Raw genomic sequence first — 15764 nt, forward strand, 5'->3', positions numbered from 1 at the left:
CTTTGGCCAATCTCTTTCTGCATTCATCGATATAGTGATCGGGCTTCTTGCAATAATGGCATTTCCCCTTCTTTTAACTCTTTTCTGTGTCTTGGACAACCTTACTTGATGGCTATCCAGCATCACCCTTTTACTGATTTTTTACATTTTTCTTAACTTTTCCTTTGCCTTTGAACTTCAAAAGCATAGCCACATCACTTGAACATGATACCACATTCTTCCGAGTCTGTTCCTCTTGCAGCAAGAGGCCTTCCAACTCCACAAATGTAAGGGCCTGCTGCCCCCCCCCCCCCAAGACAACATTAAAGAAGTGTGGAAACCAAGATATGACTCTGGAAGAGAGTTCAGTGTGATGTTTACCAATTCAGCATCCTGAAAAACCTCATCAACATTGAGTAGCTGCTCACGCAAATCCTGTATGTGAGTAAGGTGCTTTGTCATGCTATCACCTTCATCCATGGTCACATTGGCCAACTCTCTGAGGAGAGAGGATATCCTAGCCTCATTGCGTGCTGCAAACATATGCTCAAGTACATCCCATGCTGATTTTAAAGTCTTACCAGACCGAATGTGAGGAATAATTGCCCTTTTCATTGACAAGGCAATCAAAGAAAGTGCATGTGCATCTTTTGAGTCCCATTTCCTCTGATCCTCCGTAGGAGGGAGAGGAGGGGGACCAACAATAACAGCACAAATACCACCACCACCACCACCAGTAACCTGTCCTCGAGTGTTATGCTGAGGTGTCTGAGACGCAAGACCTCCTCGTCGTTGCAAATCACCTGTAACATAGTCCCACAAGTCCTTCGCCACAAGAAGGTTACAGACCATAAAACTCCACAGTGGGTAGTTTGAGCCATCAAGTTTGTCCTCCTGAGTGAGGACACCTGAAATGTTGCTTTGATCATTATTCCCTTGACATTCCATATTGTCAATGACAGACAAAAATCTGTAGCCAAATACTTCAATGTACCAAAATCCCCCCCGAGATTAAAAAACAAGTATCAAACTGTCACTCAAATGCCAAAGTGTGCACAATGCCGCCCAAATCAGCACTTAGCCAGTAAATTACAGCACTATACTGCTCTACCACACCCGTCTCGAAATGTGTGCCCACAAAAGTACAAAATACAACAACTTAATGCTGATTCTTACCAAAATTTATTGAATTTTTCCAAAATTCTCTACCCAATCTTATTGTACAGCAATTAAATGATGTTGTAGTACTTGTTGCTTGCCTTGGAGTGTGTATCAAGCAAAAGCCCAAATTTCTTTCTAAAATTTCAAAGAAATTGAAGAAAATTGTATCTTACAACTGGAATTTCTGCAGAAATGTCACCTCGGGATGTGTGTCGACAATGAACAGCAGCTGAAATCTGCCTCGGATGCGTGCCAGATCCAAGAAACTTAAAAGCCCCAAATTTTCTTGAGCCGATGTGGAAGAAATTACGCAATGTCTATGAGTTTGGCAACAATTTGCGCAAAGGACCTCCAATCGGGCAAAAGCCCCAAATTTTTGGTGAGAATGTCCAAAAAATTGAGAAATTTCTTCGAATTGGTTGTCAATTTGAACTCCGGGCACAAAAATTAACAAAAGCCCTAAATTTTTGGGTAGCACGAGCTGAGATTCGAGAAGAGATGACTGAAATAGATTGAAAATTTCCAAAATTTCGAGAAAACTCCAAATCTGAAAATTAGGGTTTCTGCACTTTTTAGGGTTTGCAGAAATTGACGGGCAGGACTGAGAAAATGGTGGCTAGAGCTGAGAAAATGGGGGGCAGAGTTGAAAACAGCAGCAGCTCTTCCAAAACAGCAGTTCCTCGGGCTGCATGCAAGGCTGCGTGTGGGACTGCATGCAGGCTGAAAACAACAGATCTGGAGCAGATTACTGAGCTGGACAAATCTGGAGCAAACAGACAGATTTGGAGCTGATGGCTGAACTGGACAGATCTAGAGTAGACAAGAGATGGCTTAGCTACAACTCCTCCTCCACCTCACAGCAGCTAAAAACTCTTCCTCGAGCTAAGAACCAAGCTGGCAGCAGTAGGACCTTGGGCGGGATGGCACCAACTGACGGTGGCTAAATGGAATCTGCGCGTACGAGCTGCTCTAATACCAAATGTTAAAAAAAGGCAACCAGCTATGGAGAGAGAGAGAGGAGAGACAATGACAACAAGAGAGTGAGCTGAAGCAAAAAGAGAAGAGTGTACTTGCTAGAATGAAAGATATAGTGAAAGTACAACTTATGTTTAGGTCAAGGGTTGATCTAACCAGCCTTCCACCAACTAACTAGAGTTAGGTTTATTTTACTCTAGAGCCTAGTGTTACTACTTTAAGTTTCTAAGACACTAGGTGTACACACCTTACATTGACACTTTAATAAGTGTCCACACCACACAAATTACATTGGGCGCTGCCCATAGAATCGGCAAATTCTAATAATAATTGCTTGTTGTAATTCATGTACTTTTGACATGGAAACACTATCTTTTAGAGGTTGATTTCACAGTGCAAACAAAGCATCAAACATTGTGCTATTTTTTGACTCAAACTAAGTTGTTTGAGAAGCATATGAAATAGGTAAACTTCTTATCTACATTCACTTGCACATAGATGGGAAGAAGAATGTGGTGGTTGATACATTATCACGCAAGCCTCAAATTTCAGTTGTCACTATGGTATAGCATATTGAGTTGGATGCCACGAAAGATCAATATACAGCTGATTCAAACTTTGTAAATGTATACGATCAACTTTGCAATGGCCAAAGGCATGAGCACTTTGTGCTTAGAGATGGTTTTTTTATGATGCATGAATGAGAGTCATGCTCCTCCTTATGTAGGACATTGAGGAATTGATGCTACAATTAAGAGCAGTGAAGCATTTCTTTTATTGGCCTTCTTTGAGACAGGATGTTGAGCAATTTCTCGAGATATACATCATATGTCAAAAAGTGAAGTATGATAGACAAAAAATAACCAAGTTTATTACAACCCTTTCCTATTACAAATAGGCCTTGGCAAAGCATTGCTATGGACTTTATCTTTGAGCTTCCTAGAAAACCTACAAGGAACGATAGGATATGGACAATCATTTGCAAGTTCAGTAAGCAAGTCCATTTCATTCCTGTGAGAAAGAAGATAAAAATCTGATCCCATGGCACGTTTATTAATGCAATATGTGTCTAAGTATCATGGCATGCCAAAGTTTATCATCAATGATCAAGACCCTTAGATGACCAATTTGTTTTGGAAGGTGCTGTTTGAAAATATAGATACCACACTGAAATTATCTTTGTCCTTCCATCCACAAAGAGATGGTTTGTCAAAAGAGACAAATTCTACAATGATTGATCCTTTGAGATGCTATATATCTAAGCATAAGTCACAATGAGAAGTATTTGACTTTGTGTATAGTGGATCTCAGATATATTCAGCATGCAAGGGTATTGTGCTAACAGTACATCTGCCATGAGGTCACTATTCAGTGTACTAGTCACTGTAGTTGATATGCAGCTGGGTATGGTTTTCACTCCAGCTCTTAAACTATACATTAGCATCACTATGCATTAGTATGCATCAATCTATGATCATTAGAGATTGATTATCAGTTGCTGGTTTTCAGCGATGATCATCACTTTTCAATGGTATTCAGCTTGTTTTGTGAACAACAGCATGTTTAATGAATGGCATTGATAGTTCAACCATGGGTTGTGCTCAGTTTATGGTTTGCTATGGTTGTTTGGCCAAAACAGTTAAGATAGCTGGCTGGAAATTTTCAGCAAGCCTTTGCAATTAGCATGGTTAAGCAGCACTGGCCAATGTTGTTTTTACTATGATGCTTATTGGGAAATTCCAGTGCAGTATGTTTTGCTTTGGAACATTGCAATGCAATCGAGGACAATTGCAAGGATTTCAAGGGGATAGTCTGTCACAAGAACGTGAAATTTTATTGCTTTGCTTAGCATGTTTAAAAATCAAATGTGCTACTGTGACTTGCACGTGTAAGGTGAAAGTTAATTATTTCACAATGTGGGACCCAAGGCCCCAAGATAATAGTTGGTACTTAAGGTAAAAATTGTAATAAGTTATACCTAACAGGTACTAGGTGGTACCCAATGTCAAATTTGGGCCTACACCAAATTATTAGCCATTAATGTCAGTGGTGACATTAGAGACTAGGTATTAATTAATTAATTAATACCAATCTAAGGGTCAATAACTACTCAAGGACACTTGGGAGACAATATGGCCTAGCCAATTTAATTATTGGTTGGTGAAATTATTTTTCTAAAATATTTTGAAATTTAATTTAATAAGCTAGATAATACTGGAAAATGGAATTAGAAGACTGCCACTTGGCAAAACTTACCCATGCAAGTAGGAAAGACGTTTTGAGGCTGGGAGAGAGAGAGAGGGTCATTCTAGCCTTGTGCAAGCTCAGAGAGACAAAAAGAAGGCTGCCATAGCTACTACAATATTTAATGCCATTTCCAACCAGCTAGAGACCCTCCAAAAGTAGGTGACATGCCCTAAAGAGACTATAGCAATAGATGACAGCATTTTGAGGGCTGTCTAAACCAAACCACCTCGTATTTGATGTATTCCATTAGTGAAGACAGCTTTCAAGGCTGCCTAGACAGGGAAGCAACTGATTTCTTTCATTTTTTCGCGATGGAAGTTTGAAATTTCTCTTTGACATTCTCTCTCACCATACAGCCATTTCTCAACTCCCCTCAACAATTTCCAATAGTTTGAGTCACCAAAGATAGAGATATTGAAAAATCTCTGTTATAAACCCTAACTTACAGCAAAAATTAGGATTTGACAGTCACCTCAAGATGCATACTCAAAATTGAGAGCCTAGGACTTGAATTCCAACAGTTGAAATTAAAGAATTTCAAAGAGATTCAAGAGGCCAACCAACCAATGTCAATTTGGGGCTAAATTTGTCTCGTAAGAAGTAGGGCGAATGCCAATTCCCTAAGCAAACCAAGGGGCAAATTGGTTTGAAGGCTTGGTGGCCTGTTTTGACAGCAAGAGGCACTTAGATTAGTAGTGGGAATCAGAGAATCTTAGTTGTACTCCATTTTTACAATAAAAGCTAAAGAAATACCGCAAGGAATGCCAATTTTCGAGCCAACAACCTATCCATTGTTCAAGTTTAAAGTGGTAATGTGTGCATTTCAATTCATGTGAATTAGTTACTTAATGTAATCATTGTTAAATCAGGTTAGTACCACCCGATCCAATGAGGAAGGCTAATTTTAAAAGGAGTCCAATACCCTTTGTCTCTTGACAAAGCAAACTACGAAAAACACAGTATCCAACAACCTATGTCTCTCAATGGAGCAGACTTTATAGTCGTAAGCCGTGGAAGCCACTAGACCTATAATTACATGGGGGAAACCTCTATAGCACACTGTGGTGATCTCCAAAAACGCTTACCACCTCGTGAGGTCTTAGAGCCTCCTTTTGCTCTTGAAGGCTTAATGCACATCATATGCATCTTATTGCCTTAAGCATAAAACTTTGATAGCCAATATAGAACGATCCCTATCGCCCAAATGAGCAACGTAGCACATGGAGTGCCAAGAGATGGAGACATATACTCCGATGGCATAGGAGCAAAGGTCAACGACAACCATCTATAGTGGCGTGATCTATAATGATGTGACTATTCTTGCTGCAATAGGAGCACCTAGTGGTAGTTTCATCGGTCTTTAGAGAAGCCATAGCACTAGTGTGACAAACGTGTAAAGGGAGGATGATAGAGGGAGAAGATAATGATATTTCCCAAATACTATAGTGAAAATAATCTAGAATATGAAAGTTTTGTTAATCCCGCAACCTCTCTTCATCTAAATGATGAATGGAAATATTTAGCTTGTGGAGCACCTTTGCTCTAATACCATGTCGAGAAATCGACCTATGCTCTAATACCATGTTGAGAGACAATAGCGTTTGCAGAGAGAAACATAGAGCATACCACAAACACTATGGAATCGGCCTTCCTTCCGTGGATGGGTGGTAAATCCCTGATTACAACTTAATTACAGCAGCAAACAATAAATACAAATCTGAAAATACAAATTTACCTACTAATCTTGGACAATGCACACCCGATTGGCCCCAAAATTGGCAGCCTTTTCGGTTTTTCTTTAGCTTTACTAGAGAAGAAGTTAATTTATAATGGGATTCTCCCGAACCCCTTCACAATCCAAACTCCCCTTGCTGTCCAAAGTGACCAGCAAGTCTTCAATCTGATTTGCCCCTTGATTCAAGCACTTAATTGGCATTCACTCACGTCATAGATGATGGAATGCCCCAAATTCAATGGCTGGCTAGTCCTCCACCTGAATTTAGCTAAAATTCACCTTCAACCCTGAAAAATCCAAGTCTTGGAGCTTCCAATTTCTGGCACACTTTCTAAGGCTGCTGCTAAACCCTAATTTTTGCTGTAAATTAGGATTTGCAACAGAGAAATTTGCAATTTCTCAACCTCCAAGGATCCAAATGCTGAGATCTTTGGAGCAAGGCTGTGAAATGGTTGGAAGATGAGAGAGAAAGCTGTAGAGAGAGAAATTTTAGAGTTTTGTCATGAAGAATGACTGAAAATCAGTCAAATGCAACTTCTGCCCTACCACAATAGCATTAAATGCTGTCGCCTACAGTTGAGACATCCAAATCAGCTGTCACTTGCACCTAGATGCAATCGCCCAATTGTGAAGAGTCCGAATCTACAATTGCCTCCTCAAAACTCACTCATGGCTAGCTACAATGGCTGAAAATAGGTTGGCCATTGCTACTCACAGCTCTCCCACATTTGCTACAACAAGAATGATCTCGTTTTTTCTCTTCTTCAGCCTTTTACCATCCTGTATGGGCAAGTTTGCCAAATGGTAGCCTTCCCAAATGGTTTTTCCAATATTATCCATCATTAAATATTAATTTTCAGCCTTAGATTACTGAAAATTAATCTAATAATTATTTCGGTGTCCAGAAAAACAATTTAACTGGCCAATAATTAAATTGGCTAGGCATCTTCCAATCCCGAGTCTCTCTATGCCATCTTTGACCATTAGATCGGTGTTAGGTACCATTAAACGCCACATATCTAATGTCACCAACTAACACTTATGGCCAAATGAATGACCTAGGCCAACAATTGACACCAGATACCACCAAGTACCTGTGCAACATAACTTATAGCAACTTTTTCTTTTGATATCCCGTGATTTTCTCAGATCCCACGCTCGTAAATTTACTCTAACCCCAGTCGCGCCTCACATGTGCAATATTTACTTAATCATTTGATTAAAAATTAATCCACATGTTAAGTGAGGTTTCAAAAATGCATATCCTCGTGACACACTAAGACAAAGAAACTCAGAAACACTCAAGAAGATGATGAACATTGAATCATGCCGATACAATGAAGAGGAGCTCAAAGATAACTGCACTATCCTGGGGCTGATCAAGTAATAGCACTTGGAAGAGTTTGCACTGAAGGGAGCAAAACGCAGCCCTTCATGCAAAGGTATCGATGACGAGGAAAAGAGCTACTCTATGGAGGGAGCGAAATGTAATTCTCCAGGCAGTTCAATATCAAAGTAGACACTAGAAGATGAAGGATAGCAATAGAAGGAGCAAAAGCAATCCTCAAGAGCCATCGAAGATAAAGGATATGCTGCAATCTCTCCAGAATGATGGTTGCTATCAAGATGATTGTTGGGCAACCAACTACAGAAGAAAACACACAAACATCGGTAAAGATCGTCTCCATGTAAGTGGTTGCAAACGTGTGATTGCTCAACAACCTCAAGAGTGAAGAAAACACAAAAATGCAAGTATCCAATGTAGGGTAAATAAAGAGGGTGTAACCTGCTATAGACGGCCTGAATCTACTGCAATCACAACATCCACAAAGTGACTGATGGCTAGTTGCCTAGGTGCTAGGGTGGCAATAAGAGCTCGAAACACACAATAATGATGAAGATGATCTAATGTACCGGAGGAGTGAAACCAACAAATACAGAAATGAAATGATGAAGAATAAGTCATCAGGCTGTGTGAACACAAAATGTAGCAATTTGGAGTGTCAAGAGCTAGTGGCGATGTGAAGACGACCTCCAAATTAAAATCGCCTCTACTAGAAAGGTGTCACGATCAGTTGGACAGCAAATATAATCAGGTCGGCCAGTAATGTTGTTAGCCAGCACAAAAGCACTAAGGGCCATTAATCAAACACCCAAAAATATGCATACCTAATCACATCTAGTAACCACTTCACATCCATCGGTGGTAAGTTCTAAAACTTTACTAGATAACGATAGGAAATTTCACCTCTTTCCTTATCCTTATGTTCCAAAACCTATTCTGAAATTATCCAACTCCAACTTCAAGATGACTTCCAAGTCCTTTTGCACATCTCCCTAAAAGGTCTTGACTACTTAAATGGCTCACATGAAAAGTATTATGAATCCTCCAATGATCCAGTAGATGAAGGCACTTGAAGACTATAAGCTACTTTACTAATCACCTACAAAACCTCTTCAACACACATCCTTCAGAGAGCTAACCGTTTCATTCCAAACTTGACTCATTTATGTGGATTGATATCATAAATGATAGATAAACCCATGCTATTAATTAATTAGATGTTCTCATTGAACAATCTAACCATACGATTTGTTTTTATCTACTTCCTCACCAAAATGACATGGGTATGCTTACCAACTTGCATAAAACAATCTAGTTACTATCACCCTTTGCAATGCTTTAAAAAGTTCCAAGATAAAACTCATAGCCATGCTTCACAACTACCTATCTCTTAAATGCAAAGGATGCAACAAACCCAAGGCCTTCTGATAGACAATGCAAATCCCTTACAAAGCATCAACTTTTGTCTCAAAGCTAGCCAAAGAAAGTCTTAATTGCATTCGCTATAGCATTAGTACGTCGATGCCATGCAAATCTAGGCCTCAATTGCTTTGTAACACTAAAGATGACCGTGCATCATAAGGAATACATCCTAAAAAGTATAGTGCACAAGCTACTAACCTTTAAACAGCTATTGAAAGATACTTGCACAACTAGACAAACAATTGTTTAAAAGACACTTGTGATACCTACACTGCTATACTTTATTACATCACCATTGTCCATCATGCATTAGAATAGAACAATCTCTTGTTCAAACATGCATCATACTAGGCAACAATTGCTTTCCCCTTAGCTTGTTACACGCTGCAATTTTATTGGTGGCCCACATGGTACCCTAGTACCCTACTAGCGTATGTAATACCTACAATATCCAAAATAGGGTTTCTAAGACCACCCCCAGCTAGTAACAACTTGCATACCTACAAGGCCACGCAATTTGCCACACATTCCACTCCGAAAACTTGATTGCAAGCCAAAGTTCCCATGCATTCCATTCTATAATTAATCAAATTCTAGCTTCTTTACACTAAATCTTCTCCATTGATGGACTTATCAATGTCATGCATAACTTCTACAATGTCTAACTTGCCAAAAAAGCTAGAAATTAATCACATGTTAATCCTAAATGTGTAAAACACATATTGGTGACAAAGATAACAGCAATCATGTGGTAAGATTGTCAATGCAAGACATACTAATGATATCACCCATCCTAGCATTGTTCATGCCAATGCACACTTAACTAGAAGATTCAAAACTTCAATTTTCCACAAATTGGACTAGCCATCTAGCCCCGAAAACCTTTATGTGATGGATGACATCCTGTCTATCTATGGAATATCATTCCATTTTATACAATGATCTTTTATAAAGATTTGAGTATGAACTGGTAATGGTAGAAGAAAGTAAAAAGTAGTATTTGACTAATAACTGACAATGAGCTTGTCTTCTCTAGCAAGTATGGATTACATTTTCAACACCCCTCAAGCCACACCTTGGTTCAGACCCTAGTGCCACCCAAGCTCAACAACCTAAACTCTAATTCCATATTTGAAAATGGGTAAGGAAAAGTGACACATCCCCTTTAGCATAATTCATGCCAATGCAGCTTAACTAGAAGATTCCCACAAATTGGGCAACCATCTAGCCCCCAAAACCTCAAGGTGATGGATGACCTCCAATCTTTCCAATTATGGAAATCTTCCTCCATTTGGCCTAGAATTCAAACCCAATGTCAACATATCGCCACTACACTGATAGTGCACTGAGTTGATTTTCTCTACAAATGTGGATTGCATTTCCAACAGGCAACAGCTAGCAAGGCAAGCGGCAACCTCCAAGATAATAGGGGGCAGCAACCAAGTACCAACACAACCACCAATTGATGAGGGAGATGATGAAGATGATGATATGTAGGACAAAGGATGAATAACCACAACATGTCCCAATGGGGGATTTTTTGAATTTTTTCATATTACCAATTTAAAATGCCTTTTTAGGCAATAATTCTTTTTGCGAAGCTTGATAATTTAGTATTATTTAAAGCCTCTAATTTTGGTTGCTTGACAAGAGTACATTCTCCAAAAGTGTGATTGCCATTAGAATCTAGATATGGCATCTAAAATTCTATGATGTCATACGAGTCATAGAAATCCCAATCCAAAATATAATCCTAAGTCGATGCACATCCCTAAATGGCAAGAGTGAAAAAAATATTAGATTTTCTTCAAATTTCTTTGTTACACATGGCACTCTTGTAATATTGCCTTTGGATTTCTTGATTGATTAAAATGTCAATAAAGAAATTTCTCCAAAACCTGATTGTTGTTAGACATCTCATATGTAATTTCATGGTCACTGGGCAAGTCATAGGAGGCCCAATTTGAGGTATGATCCTAAGCGAATGTGCAACCCTAAATCGATGGTTCGATGGATGCAAAGAAGTAAAAATTAGGTTTTCTTCAGCCTTTGAATTTATCAAACTCTCCCAAATGTGAAGAGTCAAACCCCAATTCCTTGAGCTAGAAAGTAAAGCACAAGACCCAAGAATCAAGATGTTCAACAATAGTGAGTCTATAAGGCATTCGAGATCTCCAAGTTGACCAAGAGAGCTTCAAAGTTAACCATTAGTGTGATGGATGCAAAAGTAGGTAAAGAGATAAAAGAAAGAAGATTGGTAGACACCGAGAAGAAAATTAAAACAAACAAAAAAAACTTGTGAGCTTTTTTGTTATTATTGAAAGAGAGAATTTTAATTCTTATAATCCAAGATTATTAGTATTTTCAAGAAATCTTATCTAGAACTTAGGTGCATGATGGCTTTGAAGCATAACAAAGTTAGGTGCAACTGGTGGTGGGCATCTAATCAGTAAAGGCTCAAGTGAACCAAGTTGCCTCTTTGGCTAGGTATACATGACTAGCAACAAATTGAAGCTAAATGTGAGGCTCAAAGATGAGATGGTAGATTTGGCAACTTTGACATATAGACACATGTAGCACAATGTTCATATAATTGACAAAAACCGTAAAGCCCCTTCTAGCGATAACTCTTCTTATCATTCTTTTGAAATGATTTACTAACATCGAGATATTAATGAGATCTTTTTACCTATGGTGAAATTGACTACTTCTTGCATTGTGCTTACCTTGGTCACTAACAATGGCATGGACCTTGTACCATTGGATATCAATACAACATTTCTACATGATCCCCTTCATGATAAGATCTACATGCAATAGCCAAAGGGCTTTGTGAAACATGGCAAATAAAAGCTTGTTTACAAGCTTAAAAAGAGTCTTTATGGATTAAAGCAAGCCCCACAGGGCTAGTACAATAAGTTTGATGCCTTTACGCAATCTCATGGCTACAAGAGAAGTAAGACAGACCATTGCTTATACACTGGAAAAGCTAAAGATGGCAGCTTGGTAGTGTTGATCTTTTATATGTATGGTTGGAGTAAAGATAGTGGTTGAGTGTACAGAATGAAGTTTGAAAGGTAAACCCTTGGAACTTCTTGAGATTTCTAGAGCCATTGATCTTCTTGAAGTATTCAACTTTCAAAAGTACTCTTCAATAGTCATCAAATGGCACACTCTTTCATTAGTAGAGGAGATCCCATTCCATCTTCAATCCTCCTTGAAATGAATAGTAGAAGCTAAGCCTTCAACATGAGAAGAAATAATCTCCACAATCTTGGAGCAGCATTAGCATATTCCAATCCCATCCATCAAGAAGTCTAGGACAAGTTGGGTCAAATGTTAAGTTGCAATGATATCTTCATTTTCCTTGTGATTTTTTGAGTTGGAATAGTGAATTCATCTTCTTGCGATGCCATCCATAGATAGCTACAGATCTACAAGAAGCTCTCCAAACCCATGATCATATGTTTTGACTCATAAATATGATATGTAGCACATTTGGTCCCACATATCTCGTTAGTGTTTTGTACATTGTGAAAGCAGCATCAGCTAGCTGAGAATGGGGTCCCCAATGATATTGATGGGAGCATCCATTACTGTAGCCAAAAACTTGAGAGATGATTGATTCATCACACAAACAGGAGTTGAAGCTGGCACAGCATGCTACTTTGTTGATATCTGCACTACCACTGTCAACAGATGAATTTCCAGTTTCATTATACCCTGGGAAGCTTGGACGCCCTATTGTGATCAATATGCAAATCTACATTTGTTAAGGGACACCTACTAGCTCGTTTTAAGGCCATTTGACTTGTGAGCTTAAATTTCAATTCTGAATGAAACTTAGGGCAAAATCTGTTTGCATTTCAGTGTCATTTTGAGACTGCAACAGCGACATCTCTCTGATCCATGTGGAGAGACTCTTCTTTGCCACAAACTATTTTGACTCAGATCATCCCGGAGTGCTAACTGGAATCGTCATGATCTGGCCAAGCGTGACACAAGCTGCAGACATTTCCTCCAGCTGTGCAAGAAGAAACGAGTCAGCTCCCTAATTCCAAGTTCTGGATGTCGATCAACACTGGTGCACGGTCAATGCAATTCCCATTCCCTCCCTTCTCAGAGAGGGGAGCACCGAGGTCTGTGATGTTTTATAAATGCGAAATTTGACCATTAAATCCACTTTTATCTTCGATTCAAACCTGACAGATTTTCTGTTGAAGCGATCCATGGCGGAAAGGGGGAAATGCTGTATGTGTTGCACAAGGCCGAGGTCAGTAGAAAGGCAGCGATCGATGGGAGGGAGAGAGAAGCGAATGATGGAAGCAGATCATCATGTCGACCGGGCCTCCTATGGGTCCTCGTCCTCGCCCTGCTTCTGCCCCTGCTCTGAATTCACAAAGAGATAAAGAGAGCCCTGCTGCGAGCTTCGCGCTTGATGCCGGCCGCACCACCCGTGATCGCACGTGCACACCCTCCCCAGTAGACCCCTATTCTCTCCTCCTAAGAAGCCCGTGTTCACTAAAAACATTTCTGGAAGTGCAAAAAACGTTTTAACATTTTGAAGGGATTTTATAAGTTTCATATGTAATTTTTGCATTTGTTATGTTTCAATTTTATTGATGGTGTTTAGATAAATGTCGTGTTTCGAAGCGATGTATATTTATAGATAAGTTTTAGCGTTATTTAAATACATAGAGAATCTCGAAAGAAGAATTTGTATACTTATTTAGCTTAATTATTTGATCGTGTTTTTGAATATTCACTTTTTTCCTATATTAAATGAGATTTATTCTTTTCAAAAAATAATACTTTTTACATCTTACTAGGTATCCGTATAGGTTGTTGTACCTTGTCACGGTTGTATTTTTTTTACAGATGGTGGCCTGCTCTAAATTCCTAGCTTTGTCTATGCTATCAACTATTGCTTCTATGTTAACCTCGAAGTTATTTTCGAACAGTTGGAATGTTTCTATGTCTTTCTTCATTTGTCCTACATACTCCACTCCTTGCCATTTTTCTTACATCTTATGTTGTAGATGAAGTACTTGCTTTTGTGTCTTTGCGTTGATGCTTTTGGACTGGCTCGTGGGTCTTGGTTGTAGACAATGCTAGACGATATAGAATTGCTTGAGCTAGTGGCATGACTTGCGATGGTTGGGGCTACAAGCTTGGTGCTGGCAAAAGTTTGGTTTCTTCTTGGTTTACTTGTATCTACATTTCTATGACAAAATTTGATGTTATTTTTTCTTTAATGTTTGAGAAAAAGACGTGTTTGAGAACTTGCATGTTACGTAGATTATGTTGTTGAATGGATCGGAGTTGAAACCGTGTTTTTGAGTATAGACCTCTCTACTCAGTAGGTATGTGATCTTCTTGATCGTTATTACAGGATTGTCACGATCGTGAGTGTAATGGTTATTTTCCATGTAATCTTCTAGTGTGTCATTGCCTTCTTTTTTCATGACTTCTACCAACAACTGGTTGAGCGAGATGTTAAATCTGTAGTGCAGCAGCTCAATTGGGTATGTTTCGATGCCATTTGTTTTTGTGTCTAGAAGCACTTGGATTGTGCTTATTCATAGTGGATTGTCAACCAAGTCTTCATACTCGAGTTCAAGTTTATCGAGTATGTCTTCGAGGAATCATGCATGCTAAGTGTATATGAGTTAGTGTCGTTGTTTCTAGTAAAAATGAAGGTCATGAAGTTTGTAGGAGGTTGTGTACCAATTGCAAGCTTGTCAACTAATGCAAGATGTCGTTCATTGTCAAGAATTTGAGTGCATGTCGCCATCAATTTTTGGAGGTCATTGTACGTTGTGAAGCCATTGACGTATGTTGATAGCTTTTGCCCAACGACATTTGCCATTCTCATCTGGTTTGTCGTTACGTACCTGCGATTTTGTGTATTTTCAGGACAGTTCTCAATCTGGCGCTAGGTATTCATGTGGTTTTGAATGTATAGCTGGAACATTTGCATGCATAGGTTAATGTTGTTAGGTAACGTTTTTTTTTTTTCTTATTCATACTAGGTATCGTTTGGATTATGCGTACCTCGTCCGAAGTCATCTTTGCCTTGACGGGTATTGCATATCTGTAAAGGAGAAAATGAGGAGAACATATTAGCATGTTAATCCATTCTTTAGTAAAAAAATTTGAAAAAACACATTAGTATATTAACAATCAACATTTGAAAGAAGGTTTAGAAGATTGATTTATTACTTTCTATAACAAACATATGAGATTGTTGTATGATAGAATGTGTTGTGTTTTTTTTTTTGTATAGTTATGTTGTTTCTGTACTTGAGTCATGGTGTTAGGGAAGGTGTCGAAGCGAAGGCAAATGGATCTAGAAGGCCAACTATACACAAATTTCTTCTTTCAGTTACATGAGAGAGCATTATGTAGACTAGTCTGATCGCAAACACGCATCTAATGTGTAGAAGTGCTTTTTGGTTGATTGTGGCTTCTTGTAATTTGTGACCAATGATCATGTATGCGAGTGTCAAAAAGAACATGGATTTATGGTACCACTTGCTATTCAATGCCTTGTATCAGTGCTTGTTGCACCACAGGGTGAGCTATTGGTTCGTTGACTGGATCATGACCTAGATTCCTGATATCATTTTGCCATTTGATGTGATGATATGGTTGATCTTACACATCGCACTATTTGTTGCACCTATGGTGAGGTCAATATTCTCAGTTATCATTGCAGTTGTGCTAATTGCTATCTCATCTATCTTGTGGAAGTTCTTGTCATGTAGTCAGGTTTACAATGTTGGCTCATTATTTACATTCGTATGAACTTTGATGGTCTGGATTTGTTGTTCAGATGTGTAGTATTTGTGTAGAATCTACTTGTTATAGTTGCAAACATCTTCCTTGTGTGTGCATATG

The 15764-nt window shown here is 38.9% G+C and overlaps 1 protein-coding gene across 1 annotated transcript in view; it reads right to left on the reverse strand.

Annotated features, from left to right (window-relative positions):
• Positions 1–13384, reverse strand: part of LOC148035960 (protein CNGC15b-like) — a 40459-nt gene extending 27075 nt beyond the window's left edge. The window contains exon 1 of the mRNA XM_087677944.1: positions 13067–13384. Coding sequence (XP_087534070.1) covers positions 13067–13095 — 29 coding nt within the window. The 5' untranslated portion in view covers positions 13096–13384. The remainder of the gene's footprint in view (positions 1–13066) is intronic.
• Between the last annotated feature and the right edge of the window lie 2380 nt (positions 13385–15764).

This window comes from Lygodium microphyllum, chromosome 5 (assembly GCF_053477565.2).
Source record: "Lygodium microphyllum isolate KBCC chromosome 5, Lygodium_microphyllum_v1.1.10, whole genome shotgun sequence".
NCBI classification, from domain to species: Eukaryota; Viridiplantae; Streptophyta; class Polypodiopsida; order Schizaeales; family Lygodiaceae; genus Lygodium; species Lygodium microphyllum.